The sequence below is a fragment of the Manis javanica genome, chromosome 15 (assembly GCF_040802235.1).
Source record: "Manis javanica isolate MJ-LG chromosome 15, MJ_LKY, whole genome shotgun sequence".
Lineage (NCBI taxonomy): Eukaryota > Metazoa > Chordata > Mammalia > Pholidota > Manidae > Manis > Manis javanica.
Window position 1 is genome coordinate 33,329,241 of NC_133170.1, and position 18,355 is coordinate 33,347,595.

At 36.3% G+C, this 18,355-nt stretch overlaps 1 protein-coding gene across 3 annotated transcripts in view; it reads left to right on the forward strand.

Moving 5' to 3' along the window:
- BCL2L13 (BCL2 like 13) overlaps positions 1-18,355 on the forward strand; it is a 116,203-nt gene that overhangs the window by 50,774 nt on the left and 47,074 nt on the right. For 2 of the 3 annotated variants that reach the window (XM_037014879.2, XM_073223202.1), the window contains 2 exons: positions 2,129-2,198; positions 9,302-9,445. In XM_037014879.2, the coding sequence (XP_036870774.1) occupies positions 2,129-2,198; positions 9,302-9,445 (214 nt within the window). The remainder of the gene's footprint in view (positions 1-2,128; positions 2,199-9,301; positions 9,446-18,355) is intronic. The other variant, XM_037014880.2, reaches the window with a different exon arrangement.

The window sequence follows — 18,355 nt, forward strand, 5'->3', positions numbered from 1 at the left end:
TCAGAAATCTACTTTTGAAAGTTGTGAATCTCTGTTACTAAAACCTTGAAAGTAAGTAAGTAGTGATGAACTAGAAATATTATACAGGTTGATGGCAGTATTTTCTAAGGTGGAAAAGACCACCTCCTCCACACAGTTTTGTTAAAGTGAGAAATTCATCCTGACTTGTTTGTTTAGTGGAGCAGTAGCAGTTTCAAAAAGTTTTTCACTACCCCCATTTTCTCCTTTGCTGGGTTCAAATAGTTCATTAGATGGGCTGATTTTTCAGCTACTTAATTTTATATGTATTAGATTTCCTTTGAATGTTTTAATCTGCTGGATCTTGTATGTGCATATATGTGTGTACATGTAATTAATTATTCAAATCATGTTTCATTCTGAAGGATGCCAAAGTGCTTTAGCCTATAGACAAGCTACCAGTAAGGACTGCTGTGACCCACAGCAGCAGTACAGCTTAGGAAAGGAAGCAAAGGGCCTGTATGTACAAGTGAGGCTTCAGGGAGAATATAGGTAGGTAGACTGTATAGTTATTTGCTAAAGTTCAAGTTTGACAGCTACCTAGTATTTAGCCTAAAGCTTTTAAAAATTCTAAGCTTACTCTAATAGGAATATGATATCAGGAAGGTAGTATATAACATTTTATTTTTAAAAGGTCATCCCTGATATCTTACCTCCTTTCAGCCTCATTGTAATATTGTTTTTATATCGACTTATATAAAAGAATGATACCTGTGTCATCAGAAATGTTTTTTGAACTATGTGGACCAGTACTCTGTATGATAGATACCATGCAAGTCCCATAGATGTAATTTAAAATTTTCTAGGAGCCACATAAAAAATTAAGATTTTTAATAATATATTTTATGTAACTCAATGTATTAAAAATATAATAGCTTAACATACTCAATATAAAAAATTATAGAGATAATTTTACATTCTTTTCTTAGCAAGTCTTTGAAGTTGGGTATGTCTGTAGCACTTACAGCACATCACTAGTCACATTTCAAATGCTCAGTAGCCACACATGCACATTATTGTGGCACGTATCAAAGTCCTAACTTAAAATAGGAGCAGTGTGGCCTTTGGAGCCAGATCCAACTGGGTGTGAATTCCTGCATTACTGCTTGCCAGCTGTGAAAATATGCAACATAAAACATAAATATATAAAAATATAAAACCAACAGTAGGCTACCAGTGAGTGGTAGCTGTTATCAGTCTTGAGTATGCATAGGCAGAAGAGATAACAGACCAGTGTAGTCAGAGCAAAAAATGCCTTTGGAATGGATTTTTAACTCCAATGAAAGCAAGACTCTTCTCTTTCTTTTTTACGTATATATTAATACTTTGCCCACAGAAAGCGGGGAGGTAAACTTCTATGGCCCAAGCCATTGGTGCCTTATATGTTACTTGTTGCGAAGTGTTTTTGTTGCTGTTGTTAATTTGCACATGAAACTAAAGTCTTAGAATGTAGAATATAGAACTTAAAGTCCCTCAATAAGTTAGTGAGTGAATGTTGTCATCACTCAATGATTGGAGTTTTTGATAAGACTAGAATGTAATGGAAATAATGAGAAAGGCTTCTCTCTCTGCCCTCCAGGATTTTATCACAAGATAACCAATTAAAACTAGAGCTCCATTTATTGGCCTTGTTTAATTACAACTCCTTAGATCCACAATTTGAAAAGTCTTTCGATGACGTAGCTCTTTAATTTTTAGATATTTTAGATTTTTTGCCTTTTAAAAAAGTAAAAATCATGCTCTTTTATTAATGAGTTTTTTTCTATGTTATTATTTGATCCTATATTAATAACCCAAATATCTAACTGCAACATAGAAATCCTGTTGGATAGCTTTCAAGCAATTATTTAAAAATTCATTGTTATTTATTATTATTTTGTTAATGCTATTAACTGCTTTCCTTCACTGGTAGCATGCATCTCAGCCTGTAGAGAATGCTTAAAAGAACAATGCATACCAAATATTAAGAGCCCTGTCTTGTACAAGCAATATGTTATTTTTGTTACTTTAGCGAAAAGTTCAACAGCAGAGTAGTGACTGTATATTTATTCATCTAGAAATTTAGAATTTTCCTTCTTTGTGACACAGACTTTTTAAAAAATTTCTACAGGCCAGTGACTTATCAGGCATATCGGGAATGTACACTGGAGACCACAGTTCATGCCAGCGGCTGGAACAAGGTATTAACCAAATTATCTTTTCTCTTATAAGATTTTGGTGTGTTAATGATAAAAGTGTACAAGAAGAATACCAGTATCATAAGAGTATCATAAGAGAAAACTATTAGAAAACTCATTATTTAATATATAAATCCAACTGTGTTGAGTAGATGTCTTTGATTAAAGTGGTTTTTTGATTAATGCTGTAAGGTTCTGTTAACCCAAAAATATGTGTCCTGTGGTATGCCACTCTTCCTTCCAATCTGTCCTGAATTTCCCATTATTTCTTCTTTCGCTGAATTAGACATGACATTTGTCTCCAGATGGCTGTCAACATGTGAGTGTGTCTTCTGGGGAGAAGATTAAGGGCTTCATTTGGGAGACAGCTTCTTCTAGTTCTCTTAAATGAATGATACCATTTTTGTTATATAGCTTAGAAGGTATTTCATGTCACATGTCATTTGATCATTACAGCCATCTTTTGTAGAAGGCAGAATGGGTTTTATTAGCTTCTGTTTTGTTACTTACATACCTAGTTAAGTCATGGGAATAATCGGAGTAAAAATACTAAATGATTTGGCTAGGAATTCTAGATCTTCTGATTACAGCTTGTTTTTTCCACTGTACCACATGCTTATCCTCACCTCAGGCTGTATTTCCTACTTACCCCGTGAAAAGGCAGACAGCCTAAGGGGTACAAATGAGCTCAGCTGAGTATGAGGAAAAGTATGCTAATTTAGCACATTGTCTGGCACCTAGTAAGCATTAATAAACAGAAGCTGTTAACACATGACACCTTGTTCCCAAAATTCACTATTACAGAGTTTTACTCTGTTACTTAGCTGTAAGTAATTTGTTAAAATATATGATTGTTTCTGTTGCTTTTTTTAGAACTAAAAAAAAACTCTTGGACATTTGAAATAGACTTTATAAATAAAAATGAGTGCCTCATACAGAATTCACCAAGTATCATAACTCCTCCAAGTGGTAAAGATACCTCAAGACAAATGCTGGGCATAGAAGCCACAGGGCATAAATCTGCAAAGAAGTAAAAAGCTAACCTTTTCAAACAATATGGCTTCTCTCTCACTTACCAACTTTACATTTCCCTGTATGGCCCCAGAAGATGACTGGTTAGCCAGAGACAGGTAAGATTCCTCAAGGGAGGAACAACCTAAGACAGGCACAGTCGCAGGGGGGCCATCAGGTGAGAAATTGGGGATCAACAGAGGTGAGGCTTAGAACCTCACCCCGCCCCTGTTTTGAGAGAAATCTTCTGCATCTATGGATGTATTATTGCCCTTGTCTAGCTTGGATTAACACATAGTCTACAGGCACACACCTGATCATCTACATTTGCTCTCTTACAACACTAAACTATGTTTTCTACCTTTATCTTGCATCTACCTACCACTTCAGCATTTTATTAAATAATAATAATAATAATAATAATAAAGGGAGAAATGTGGGATCCACATATAAATCAAGTATAAAAATCAAATGAATATTCATATTTGACCTGATTGTTTATAGTTCATAATGAGTGATCAAAACCGAAAGTTTTTGTGATGACTGCCCTTGTACTGTTCACCATGTAAGAACTTATTCACTATGTAAGAATTTGTTCAGCATGTAAGAACTTGTTTGTTATGCTTCAGAAGATTGGAGACTGACGAGAATTAGGCTGGGGGTGGATTAATGATTGTGCATTGAGCATTGACTCCCCTATACAGAATTTTATTATTGTTAACAACCATTTGATCAATAAATATGAGAGATGCCCTCTCAAAAAAAAATAGTTAAGGTATTGGCCCCAAGTTAGTGTGACAAAGGCAGGAACTCAGGAGCTAGGGCAGGATATGAACAGAGCTGGAAGGATCTGAAAAGGAGAAACAACCCAATTCCCCATCTCCTTCCAAACTTCTCCTGCCTGGCATCTTGTGTTTGACAACGATAATAGTTCATCCTCTTAAGGAGCTCTTAATCAGCACAGAAACAGGACAGCAGCCCATTTTGAGGGAGAGAAATGTTACAGGCAGCTCCACCATGTCCATGTGGTGTTAAGGCCTGTCTTACGAGACAGAAGGAGGAGAGATGCTAGATATGCCCAACGAAGACATATTGTTCATAAGACCAGTCCTGAGAAGCATGACAAGCCTTCTATCTACACCTGAATGTGGCCTTCTTGTAAGAATTGTTTTGGCTCAGTCTGGATACTAAAGCATTCAGTTCAATGATATATTACATATCTTTTTGTAAGGTGATATGCTAGGTCTGCAAAACCTGGTTGAAGATACTGTGGTAGAGATGCTAAGCTCATCCTTCATGATTTCATTTTACATAATGAATGTTATTAAGTGACCTCAAGCCAGAAATAATAAATGAAGAGAGACTGTCCAAAAATAAATAAATAAATAAATACAAATGAGCTTGGTTATGATCTGTTTCTTAGTATATCAAACAACCAATATTTAGGTACCTAGTATTACTAGCCTTCTTCCCCTATTTCATGTTATCTTCCTGTCACTCCTGTCTGGTGACTTTTGTAACCAACTTTTGTATGTCCTCCTCCCCTTGATCCTAGGGTGTCCTGAAAAGTTCCAGTAAATCCTAGTTTTCACTGTCTCTCCTCACCTGTTCTTTTATTCTTTTCCCTGCTTTACTGTAGTCCCTCATTTGGACCAATGGCCAACTGTTGATCTTGAGTCTGTGGCTTGAATACCTCCCATAAGTGAGGCGTGCCAGTTAGAATATTACTTGCTCCACTGAATCCAGTGTTACTCTCCTCAGTCATCCAGGACTAAAAAGAATCTGGCTTATTATACACAACTGAAATGCCTCCCCTCCAATCAAAGTCAGATTGGCTAATTTGAAGTAATTATCTCATATTTTATATTTTGCATGAATGTTTCCAGAATTCTGATATAATGCCATTATTTGAATATGGCTATCTGTCAGGCACATAAGGCCTAACAGAAACATCCATCAAAGAGATGAGAAAAGAATGTCTACAAAGCGTCTTGTGGTAGGAGCGAAATGAGTGTCAGTTCACCTGTATAGGGATCTTAAAAGCATCTTGGTAGAATACTATTTAAATATATCAAAAGAAATGGAGGGAAAAAAACTAGTCATAACTTGTATTAATAATACCTCTTTTTTTTGTCAGTACATGTATAAATGTAGACTATATAGTGTACAGATGCCTAGAAAAGTAATTGGAATTTGTGCCAAAACATTATAATAATACAGAGTAGTTATCTCAGAATTATAGGTTTGGTCCTTTTTTTCCTCCCTTATGGGTATTGCTTTTTCCTGTGCACTTACCTGCTTACTGAAGAAAAGGAGAAAATGATCATCAAAGAGAAAAAACCAGCTGGAGTGTTAGTGTACGATGTTCAGAGTGTGATAAATGAACTTTGGGAAATAATAGCAAAGATAAATGAGTCTTTCTGGTTAATTTTTAGTGGCATATTAAGTCACTAAGCCTTTAGAATTTTTAATTATTAAAATGTCAAACACAAAAGCACAGAGAATATATAACAGACCTCATATGGTGTGTGATCACTGTATGGCAGTTCTTTATCCATCCCCCACACTCTCCCCACTCTCCCCCTGGATTATTCTGAAGCAGACCCTAGACACCACATCATTTTATTCACAAATACATTCATATGTATTTCCAAGGGCAGTGTGTCCATTATTACACCTTAAAATATCAGCAGTAATTTTAATGTCATCACATAATTACTTAGTATTTAGATCCCCCATTGTCTCACATAGGTATTTTTCTAAGCTGATTTGTTTGCATCGAGGTCCAGACAAGGCCCACACCTTGCATTTGGTGGATATGTCCCTTGTCTTTTCTTTTTTTTTAATTGAAATATAATTCATATACCATAAAATTCACCTTTCCAAAGTATATAGTTCATGATTTCTAGTACATTCAGAGTTGTGCAGCCACCTCCACTATCTGATTCCAGAACATTTATCTTCCCCAAAACAAAGCCCCTACCTAGTAATGGTCACTCCTCGTTTCCTGCTCCTCCCATCCCCTGATAACATTACTCTGTCTCTATGAATCTGCCTGTTCTGGACATTTCATATACATGCGATCATACATGACTTAAGTCTGTCTTAATATGTAAGCTTATTCTCCCTCTTGGGTTTTTTTTTCTCTCATTTACTTACAAATTGTCTGTCCTGTAAAATTTCTTGCCTCCTGGATTTTACTGTCTGTATCACAGATGTCACTTATCATGTTCCTCTGTATTGATGTTTCCTTTCCATTGATAGGTAGATCTCAAGGCCTAATCATATTTAGGTTTAATCTTTTTGGGAAGAATACCTCATTGGTTTTCTCTATTTCCCTTTGTATCACACTGGGTGATACATAATGTCTGGCTGTCTATTGACTTATATCTGGAAGCGGGTTATTCACTTATATCTTCCAGACTTATATCTGGAAGAGATTATTCACTTAGTGAATTAGGTGCAGATAAAATTTGAGGGATGTGACATTTTCTAGAATTGTTAAGGTATAGAAGAGTTAAATAGTAGATTGATAAACAAAATATGTAATTTCTTATCAGAAATACCTATTCTACTGAAAGGGATCCTCAAAGCTGTAAATTGGTGTACTTCATTTCTACACCAGGCAAGCTCATATTCTTTAAGAAAAGGATAATGTTGACTAAATCTGACCTATAGGAGGAGGATGCTACATGGCACATACAGTGAGAAAGCGGGTGGAGGTAATCCTTTTGGATGGTCAAAACTACCTTCGCATTTCATTATAAATGTTATTGAAGAAGAAAATAATTTATATGTGTTGTGAGGATTATTATCATCCAGTAAGGAAATGACTTTACGGAAAGGAATTCAAGGAGACTGTTTGGTTGCTTCTTAGTCCAGAGATGTGAATGGTGGGGCCATCTAGGAACGTGTGCTTAGAGATCCAGGTTTATTTTAACTTTTTTTTAATACTGTGGGAGGGAGTGTACAAAAAAATCAGTTGTACAGATGATATAAAATTCTTGTGGATAGTAAAATGCCAAGTTAATGGAGATCAGTTGTAGAATAACTCATGAAGCTTTGCATGTGATCACAAAAACTAAAGGGCACATGGGTTTAGCTATCAAACAACAACCTAAAATATACCTAAAAGAAAGTGTGTCTGGAAGCCATCATATGGGTCCCTGAAAATAGTGTGTCAGATAGCTAAAATAGATATGACATGTGCTTCCAGAAATATTATCAATTAAATAGAGGGTGTTGGTCCTGTAAAATGAAGTTTTTGTTCTCTGGTTATTGCATTTCCAGAAAGATAGAATTGGGATGCAGAAGATCCAGGAAAGGATAACTTAAATGATCAAAGCAATGGAGGAATTGCGGTATGAGAAAAGGACTAAAAGGATAGTAGATTTCAGCCTAAAAAGTATAGTGAATGAAAGGAATATGATTACAGACTGAAATTAAGACTGTAGTTAAAGAGAATTACAAATTTATCTCTAGATTATTATACAGTAACACTAGAACATCTATCTTTTGATGTACAAAGAGATAAATTTGGAACAAATTTAAGGCATTATTTTATATAACAAGTATGTTCGCAACTCATTTTTCTAAAAGGTCATAGAGCTTACACATGAATAACTTCAAAATGTTGCACATAGTAGATTATTATGGAAAGCCAGAAATGTTTTCAGATGCAGAACATCCCAGGCCTTTGAGGTTGATAGGATATGAATCAGCAAGGGTATCCCTTTCTGCCCCTCCTAAGATAATATACTGGGGCTAAGATGAAGTACTGATGACGAACATCAGTGTTTTGTTCTTGTTATTAATAGTGTGACAGGTTTTCTAACTGTGGGAAAAACTAATATATATCCGTGTGCCCCTCCGTGAGTGTTAGGAAGGGGTTTTCAATCTATTTTGGACTGTTCTTTTAGAATATCAAAAAGTGAAGATGTGTGTTTTGTATTCTTTCCTTCAGTCTTTGACATAGATTCCCTCAGGGCTGCTTTTACTTAAAGCCAAAGAATATTAGTCAGACTATAAACTCATTGTCTTTTCTGTTTGTCCTCTTCTGCAGAAATACTTCAAAATCCCTCAGTTATTACCTTGGCAGTTCAGTAACAAGGACCTGGAAATGAATTCATTTCCTTCTGCATTCCTTTTCCAGTCATGTGGAGACCTCTTGATGTTTTAGATGAAAGAGATTGCATGTAGATGGTTGACTGAAAATAACTTAGTTCCTTGTATGTCAACTGTATTTCAACAAAAAGTTAAAAGAAAGAAAATACTTAGTTCTTCCTAATGTGCAATATTTTTTGGAAGTCAAAGGACTCTAGTTAGTCTCTGTCAGAAGTTTTTCTGATTTTTAAATTTTGAGCCATGGTACTAGGAATAATAATACTTCTTTGGTTTTTTGATAACTTCTGTAAAGTAGCTCATAATTTTGAAACTTCTCATTTTCAAATAGGTAATAAAAGCATATGGTACAAACTGCAAAAAGTGCAGAAAGATACACATTGAAAAATGTTTTCCCACCCTCGTTGCCAGTTGTCTAGTTCTCAGTCTATTGCTCTTACCAGTTTCTTGTATATTTTTCCAGGAATACTATAGGACTGTGTGAAAAATTATATCTTTGATTTTGTTTTTTTACACAAATGGTACCATTATTGTACATAGTTCCCTGTATCTTGCTTTTTTCACTGAAAATAAATCTTAGTGATTGGGCAGTGAACAATTTAATTATTTTTAACAACTACATAATAATTTACTAGATGACCAAAATTTATGTAACCAGTTGCTGTTGGGTTGTTTCTAGTCCTTTTGCTATTATCAGTAATGAGTCATTGAATTTCCTATACTTAACGTTGTGATGCACACACACAGCCCAGTTATTTTCACATAATAACTATGTCTACCACCCTATGGTATAAAACCTACATGCATTGCTCACAAAAATTCTAGTAGGAGTCAGTGTTTTATTTCCCTTGTTCTAATAAAAATGAAATTCTACCATGATGCATTTGAATAGAATTTTCTAGTAGTTGGACATGTAAAATGAATTACAAGAATTTCAGTTTGTTTTTTTGTATTCTCTCTTCTTTGCATTGAAGATTTTGGTGCCTCTGATTTTGCTACGGCAAATGCTTTTGGAGTTGACGAGATGCGGCCAAGAATCTTTGAGTGTGTTGCTGCAGTTTGGTGTGACCTATCTGGAAGACTATGCAGCGGAGTACATCATTCAGCAAGGTGGTTGGGTATGAACTGTTATGTACATTTTAAAAAATCTTTGAAATTAAGCACCTCTTGGTTGTTGTTTTTAACATTGGTTTAATATCATTAATATCATTTATTTTACTATTGATTGGATGGCGATTAATGCAAAGGCTATTCATACAGTTTAACTACCAAGATTTTGCTTATAGTGATTTGATACATGGCATTTTTAGTAGTTTTAATTATGAAACATTCATACTAAAACATATATAAAGAAAGCTAAGGGACGAGGAATAATAAAATGAACATCTGGGTATTTACTATCCTATTCTCAGAAAAGAACACAACCAATACTTTTGAGTCTCCTTACATGCCCCACCTAGACTTCAACATTCTCCTACCTTCTTCACAAGGGTAACTCCTGTTCTGAATGTTTTTTATTATATGTTAGCCACATATATATATATATAGATATATATTTATATCTATCTATAGGTAGATACATATATATAGATATACATATTATATTTATATATATATATATTTATATCCCTAGACAATATATTATTTTGTTTTGAACTTTATGTGTTATACTACATGTATTCTGTAACTTGATTTTTTTCACTCAATGTTCTGTTTTTGAGATTCATCTAGTCATTGCCTCTCAACCTTTTTTTCATTAGCACTCCTGTGAGGATCCTTTCTAGACATTTTTACCATAATTATCTCTTTCCTCCCCCCATGAAATTTTAATGCCATAAATAAGTCTCTTTACCTATCATGGCCCTTTGGAGGGCCACAAACCATTGTAATATCTTCACATTTCCACCCCTCTCAAACCAGTTCACCCTTGAAATCATCCACAGTGAAAATGTATGATCTAAGTTGATATGTTTTCTGGTGGTTGGTATTTGTGTAATTTATCACAGTTTGTAAATAAGATATATAATCTTGTCAGCTGGACATTTTTTGCTACTGTGTACATTACTGTAATGAGCATCCTTATACAAATGTGCAGGAGTATCTCTAGGGGTATACTGGGGTATACTAGGGAATTTCTGGGTCTAAGAGTTAATAGGCAGGTTATGATTTACAAGGTAACTGCCAAAGTATTTTCCAAAGTGATTTCCCAACTTACACCTTTAAGCAATATGTAAGAATTTTTGTTGCTCTATACTTTCCTCAACACTTACTATTGTCAGACTTACTCTTAAGTCATTTATTAAAATAAGATTATTTTAGAATAATTTTGGATTTACCAAAAAAATTACAAAGATAAACCCAGTTTCCCCTAGTGTTAACATCTTACATCACTATGTACCTTTGTCAGATTGACTTTTCCATCTTTTACTTTTAGCAAATTAATTGAACTCTCTTATTATTCTGATTGTCTCTAGGTTCCTTTGGATTTTCTACATAGAAAATCACACTATGAATAATGATAATTTTTTTCCTTAAGGAGCCTATCTTTTTTTATTATTATTAAGGTATCATTGATACACAATTTTATGAAGGTTTCAGATGAGTAATGTTGTGGTTACAACATTCACCTATGTTATCAGGTCCCCCGCACACATCCCATTGTAGCCATTGTCCATCAGTGTAGTAAGATGCTATAGAGTCACCACTTGCCTTCTCCGTGCTATACTGTCTTCTTGTGACCTACCTATATTATGTGTGCTAATTATAATGCCCCTTAATCCCCTTCTCCCTCCCTCCCTCACACACCCTTCCCAACTCCTCCCCTTTGGTAACGACTAGTTCCTTCTTGGAGTCTGTGAGTCTGCTCCTGTTTTGTTCTTCAGTTTTGTTTTGCTGTTATACTCCACAAATGAGTGAAATTGTTTGGTACTTGTCTTTCTCCACCTGGCTTATTTCACTGAGCATTATACCCTCTAGCTTAAGGAGCCTCTCTTTTAAAAAAAATTATTGCACTAATCAGGTTCTCCAGCATAATATTAATAGAATTTGGTGTTAGAAGGCACCCTTGTCTTTCTCCTAATGTTAAGATGAATGCTTTTGTTTCACCAGTTTGTTGTAACAATCTCAATAAGTGAGGTTGGTCTGCAAGTTTTCTTGTTTGATTTCAGTTTTAAGGGTATGCTGGCTTCATAAAATAATTTTGAATTGGGAAGAGTGTTTCCTTTTTTTCTAATTTCTGAAATAGTTTATAAAATATTCAAATTATTTGTACTTTCCTTTCTGTAACTTGTCTGCAAAGCACCTGGTATTTTTCCGAGGGAAGGTTTCTGGTTTTTCTTGTCAACTTTTGATAATTATTCTATTTTGATATTATCCTTAATTTTCACAATAATATCAAAATTAACTTTTATATTATTCCTAAATTTTCAGTCTTGTTGGCATAGAGCTATTTATAATGCCTTTTTAATTTATTTTGTGGAGGAGGATACAGTGGATTTTTATTTCTTAGTTCTTTTTAAAACATTTTGTTTTGGAGAATTTTGAACAATTATGAAAATAGATAAGATAGTACAATGAGCCCCAATCACTGAGCCCTAGTAGTTATTAACTCATCACCAATTATGTTTTATACGTACCTTATTTTGAAGCAAAATCCAGATATATAATTTTATCTATAAAAATTTGAGTATTTCTAAAAAATAAAAGTTCCCTCTTTATTTTTATCATTATACCATTATCACATTAAAAAATAATTTCATATCAAATACCCAATTGGTGTTCACATTTCCAAATGACTCAAAAATATCCTCTTTTAGTCTCTGCAGTGTGTGGACCCACAGCTCCCTTTTTATTCCTATTATTTCTTAATTCCTTCTTTCTTTTGTTTGTTAGTTTCAAATAATTTTTTATTGCCCAGGATAGTTTTTTCTTGTGTCTTGTTTGTTTTTCCTCTTTTAGTAACTAAATTCAAGTTTAGGGAAGCTTGCCTTTGTCTTGAGAAACAAAATGAAACAACAAAGCTTTTATAACATTTGCTAACCTGATCTTGTTTTTGAGAGATGGTAGTTATCTTGTAAGAAAATTTATTCCATGAGTGATACAGGTCTAAGTGTGGTGGTACTAAAATACAGTAGCATTGTTAGCAAAACTATAATCTGTTGGTCTCAACTGTGGATAAAAAGCCCTTGAAAATTTTCAAACAACAGTAAACTATGTTAAGAAATTCTAGAGACTTTCAGTAAAGGAATGAGATTAGTAAAATGCCTGAACAGAGTTTGAATAAAAATATTGACTTGAGAGTTACTGTAACTTGGATATGTAAAAATAGGGGGAACGGTTGGATCATGCTTACAGTGGTCTCAAGTTCAAGTAAACTATTGTGACAATACATCACTTCACAGGTCACATGCTTTTTCACGGGATTCCCTCAGTAGGTGTCTTCATGGCTCCACTTTACCTATATTTAAACAGAATATTTAGGGTACCTGAAGTGGAATGCCTTAGGTGGAGTGTTTCCAGGTCTTCTGGACCAATCAGACACACAGTCTACACTTCAAAGCATCAACTTCTTTCTCTCCTTTTATATAACTGCTTCCGATTGAGAGCTGTGGTTGGTGGTGATGCGCATTTCCACATCAAGCATCTTGTTGGGAAAGGGTGTCACAATGAGATCCACCTGTTGAACTACTCTGTCCTGATTCATGTTGTTTATCAAAAAGAATCTTCTCGAGTGAGGGGAGGAGAAGATGGCAGCATGAGTAGGGCAGCAGAAATCTCCCAAAACCATATATATTTTTGAAAATACAACAAATACAACTATGCCTAACAGAGAGACCAGAAGATACAGTACAACAGCCAGGCTACATCTACATCTGCGAGAACTCAGCATCTCACGAAGGGGGTAAGATACAAAGCTGCGACCTGGCAGGACGCGAGCACACCCCCCACCCCAGCTCCCCTGCGGGAGGAAAGGAGTCAGAGTGGGGAGGGAATGGAAGCACAGGACTGCTAAATAAACAGCCCTAGTAATCTGCCCCGGGAGCACAGACACACATTGCATGGTGTGTTGGATATTAGAGAAACGGAAAAGTAAAATCTGCGAGTGGGTCCCCACAGCTGGCCCCCTGGGACAAAATAAAAGCAACTGCTTTTTGAGAGTCTTAAAGGGATGGGCTTCACAGCTGGATGGAATCGTCCTGGCACACTCAGCCCAGCAGGCTGGAACTCCTGAGGAACTTCAGGCACCCCAACCCCCTGGGGCAGCTTAGAGCCCCTCACAGTGATGAGCAGCCTGCCATTCATTCCCCTTGGCCAGCGCTGCCCCGCCACAGCAGCCAAGCATCCGGAGAGCATCCCCGCAACAAGTACCGCCGAGAGTCTCCTCCCAGTGCGGAGCTGCCTGGGCCAGACACAGAGGCTGCCGCCGGTGTGCAGCTATGTGGCACAGACAGAGGAAGCCAGGGCAAGGCGCAAAGGGGCCCTGTTGCCACAGGAGAGCACACCTGGTGTGCCTGCCACTCCCCTCAGGACTCTGGGCTACCCCGAGGGCTGCCTGGCCCACGGCAGCTCAGGGGATTAACCTGGAGGCTCCTCCTGGTGTGTGGGTAACTGACACAGGCAGCGGAGAAGAGCAAGGCGACCAGCAAGCAGGAAGGGACTTTGTTCTCCCAGCTGACACACATGCTACCTGCCTATGACTACCTCTATTGTAATGAAAAGGCAGAAAAATTTGGTCTAGTCGAGAATCAACCAGACAACCCCCAAGAGAGGGCCTGGGGAGAAAGATATAACCAATCTTCCTGAAAAAGAATTCAAAATAAAGGTCATAACCATGCTGATGGACTTGCAGAGAAACATTCAAGAGCTAAGGGATGAAGTCAGGAGGGAGATTACAGAAATGAAACAATCTCTGAAAGGACTTAAGAGCAGACTGGATGAGGTACAAGAGACTGTTAATGGAATAGAAACCAGAGAACAGGAATACATAGAAGCTGAGGCAGAGATAGAGAAAAGGATCTCCAGGAATGAAAGGATATTAAGAGGTCTGTGTGACCAATCCAAAGAGAACAATATTCGCATTATAGGGGTACCAGAAGAAGAAGAGAGTGAAAAAGGGATAGAAAGTGTCTTTGAAGAATTAATTGCTGAAAACTTCCCCAAAGTGGGGAAGGAAATAGTCTCTCAGGCCATGGAAGCCCACAGATGTCCCAACACAAGAGACCCAAGGAGGACAACACCAAGACATAAGAATTAAAATGGCGAAGATCAAAGACAAAGAGAGAGTATTAAAGGCAGCCAGAGAGAGAAAAAAGATAATTTACAAAGGAAAACCCATCAGGCTATCTCCAGACTTCTCAGCAGAAACCTTACAGGCCAGAAGAGAATAGCATGATATATTTAATGCAATGAAACAGAAGGGCCTGGAACCAAGAATACTATATCCAGCACGAGTATCATTTAAATATTAAAAATGGGATTAAATAATTCCCAAACAAGCAAAAGTTGAGGGAATTTGCCTCCCACAAACCACCTCTACAGGATATTTTGAAGAAACTGCTCTAGATGGAAGCACTCCTAAGGCTAAATAGATGTCACCAGAGAAAATACCACAGCAAAGAAAGCAGACTAATCAAATACTAACTAAAGGCAAAAATAAAATCAACTATTCACAAAACGAGTCAAAGGAAACACAAAAGAGTACGGAATAAAACACCTAACATATAAAGAATGGAGGAGGAGGAATAAGAAGGGAGAGAAATAAAGAATCATCACACTGTGTTTATAATAGCTTAATAAGTGAGATAAGTTATGGTTACATAATAAAGAAGCTACCCTTGAACTTGGTTAACCACGAATCTAAAGCCTGCAATGGCAATTAGTACATATCTTTCAATAATCACCCTAAATGTAAATGGACTGAATGCACCAATCAAAAGATACAGAGTAACAGAATGGATAAAAAAGCAAGACCCATCTATATGCTGCTTACAAGAGACTCACCTCAAACCCAAAGACATGCACAGACTAAAAGTCAAGGGATGGAAAGAGATATTTCATGCAAACAATAGGGAGAAAAAAGCAGGTGTTGCAGTACTTGTATCAGACAAAAAAAGACTTCAACACAAAGGAGGTAACAAGAGATAAAGAAGGATATTACATAATGATAAAGGGGTCAATCCAACAAGGGGATATAACCATTATAAATATATATGCACCCAACAGAGAGGCACTGACATATGTGAAACAAATACTAACAGAATTAAAGGAGGAGACAGAATGCAATGTATTCCTTCTAGGAGACTTCAACACAGCACTTACTCCAAAGAACAGATCCACCATACAGAAAATAAGTAAGGACACAGAGGCACTGAACAACACACTAGAACAGATGGACCTAACAGACATTTAGAGAACTCTACAACCAAAAGCAGCAGGATACACATTCTTCTCAAGTGCACATGGAACATTTTTCAGAATAGACCACATACTAGGCCACAAAAAGAACCTCAGTTAATTCAAAAAGATTGAAATTCTACCAAACAACTTCTCAGACCATAAAGGTATAAAACAAAAGGCTCACAAACACATGGAGGCTTAACAACATGCTCCTAAATAATCAATGAATCAATGACCAAATTAAATAGAGATCAAGCAATATATTGAGACAAATGACGACAACAGCACAAAGCCCCAACTTCTGCGGGTGTGGAGAAGGGAGTTCTAAGAGGAAAGTATATAGTAATGCGGCCTATTTGAAGAAGGAAGAACAATCCCAAATGAATAGTCTAAAGTCACAATTATCAAAATTGGAATAAGAAGAACAAATGTGGCGCAAAGTCAGCAGAGACATAATAAAGATCAGAGAAGAAATAAATAAAATTGAGTACAATAAAACAATAGAAAAAAATCAGTGGAACCAAGAGCTGGTTCTTTGAGAAAATAAACAAAATAGATAAACCCCTAGACAGACTTACTAAGAGAAAAAGAGAATCTACACACATCAACAGAATCAGAAATGAGAAGGGAAACACCATGACGGACCCCACAGAAATACAAAGAATTATTAGAGAATACTTTGAAAATCTATATGTTAACAAGCTGGAAAACCTAGAAGAAATAGACAACTTTCTAGAAAATACAACCTTCCACCAAGACTGACCCAGGAAGAAACAGAAAATCTAAACAAACCAATTACCAGCAATGAAATTGAATCACTAATCAAAAAACTACCCAAGAACAGAACCACCAGACCAGATGGATTCACCGCTGAATTCTGTCAGACATATAGAGAAGACATAATACCCATTCTCCTTAAAGTTCTCCAAAAAATAGAAAAGGAGGGAATACTTCCAAACTCACTCTATGAAGCCAGCATCACCCTAATATGAAAACCAGGCAAAGACCCTACCAAAAAAGAAAATTACACACCAATTATCCCCTATTAATATAGATGCAAAACTACTCAAAAAAATATTAGCAAACCGAATTGAAAAATACATCAAGAGGATCATACACCATGCTCAAGCGGGATTCATCTCAGGGATGCAAGGATGGTACAGCATTAAAAAATCCATCAACATCGTCCACCACATCAACAAAAAGAAGGACAAAAACCACATGATCATCTCCATAGACACTGAAAAAGCATTTGACAAAATTCAACATCCGTTCATGATAAAAACTCTCAACAAAATGGGTATTGAGGGCAAGTACCTTAACATGATAACGGCCATATATGACAGACCCACAGCCAACATCAGACTTAACAGCAAGAAGCTGAAAACTTTTCCTCTAAGATGGGGAACAAGAGAGGGATGCGCACTCTCACACCTGCTATTCACCATAGTACTGGAGGTCCTAGCCACGGAAAACAAAGGAATACAAGGAAGCCAGATTGGTAAAGAAGAGGTCAAACTGTCACTATTTGCAGATGACATGATATTGTACATAAAAAACCCTAAAGACTTCACTCTAAAACTACTAGAACTAATACCTGAATTCAGCAAAGTTGCAGGATATAAAATTAATACACAAAAATCTGTTGCTTTCCTATACACTAACGATAAACTAACAGAAAGAGAAATCAGGAAAACAATTCCATTCACAATTGCATCAAAAAGAATAAAATACCTAGAAATAAACCTAACCAAGGAAGTGAAAGACCTATACCCTGAAAACTACAAGACACTCTTAGGAGAAATTAAAGAGGACACTAACAAATGGAAACTCATCCCATATTCTTGGCTAGGAAGCATTAATATTATCAAAATGTCCATAGTGCCTAAAGCAATCTACAGATTCAATGCAATGCCTATCACAATACCAACAGCACTCTTCAACAAACTGGACCAAATAGTTTTACAATTCATATGGAACCACAAAAGACCCTGAATAGCCAAAGCAGTCCTGAGAAGGAAGAATAAAGCAGAGGGATCACATTTCCCAACTTTAAGCTCTACTACAAAGCCACAGTAATCAAGACAACTTGGTACTGGCACAAGAACAGAGCCACAGACTAATGGAACAGAGTAGAGAGTCCAGCTATTAACTCAAATATACATGGTCAATTAGTATATGATAAAGGAGCCATGGACATACAATGGGGAAATTGCAGCCTCTTCGAACAGCTGTTGTTGGCAAAACTGTACAGCTACATGTAAGAGAATAGAACTGGATCATTGTCTAACCCCATACACAAAAGTAAATTTGAAATGGATCAAAGACCCGAGTGTAAGCCCTGAAACCATAAAACTCTTAGAAAAAAACATAAGCAAAAATCTCATGGACATAAACATGAGTGACTTCTTCATGAACATATTTCCCTGGGGAAGGGAAACAAAAGCAAAAAGTAACAAGTGGGACTACATCAAGCTGAAAAGCTGTACAGCAAAGAACACCATCAATAGAACAAAAAGGTGCTCTACAATATGGGAGTATATATTCATAAATGACAGATCTGATAAAGGCTTGACATCCAAAATATATAAAGAGCTCACGCACCTCAACAAACAAAAAGCAAATAATCCATT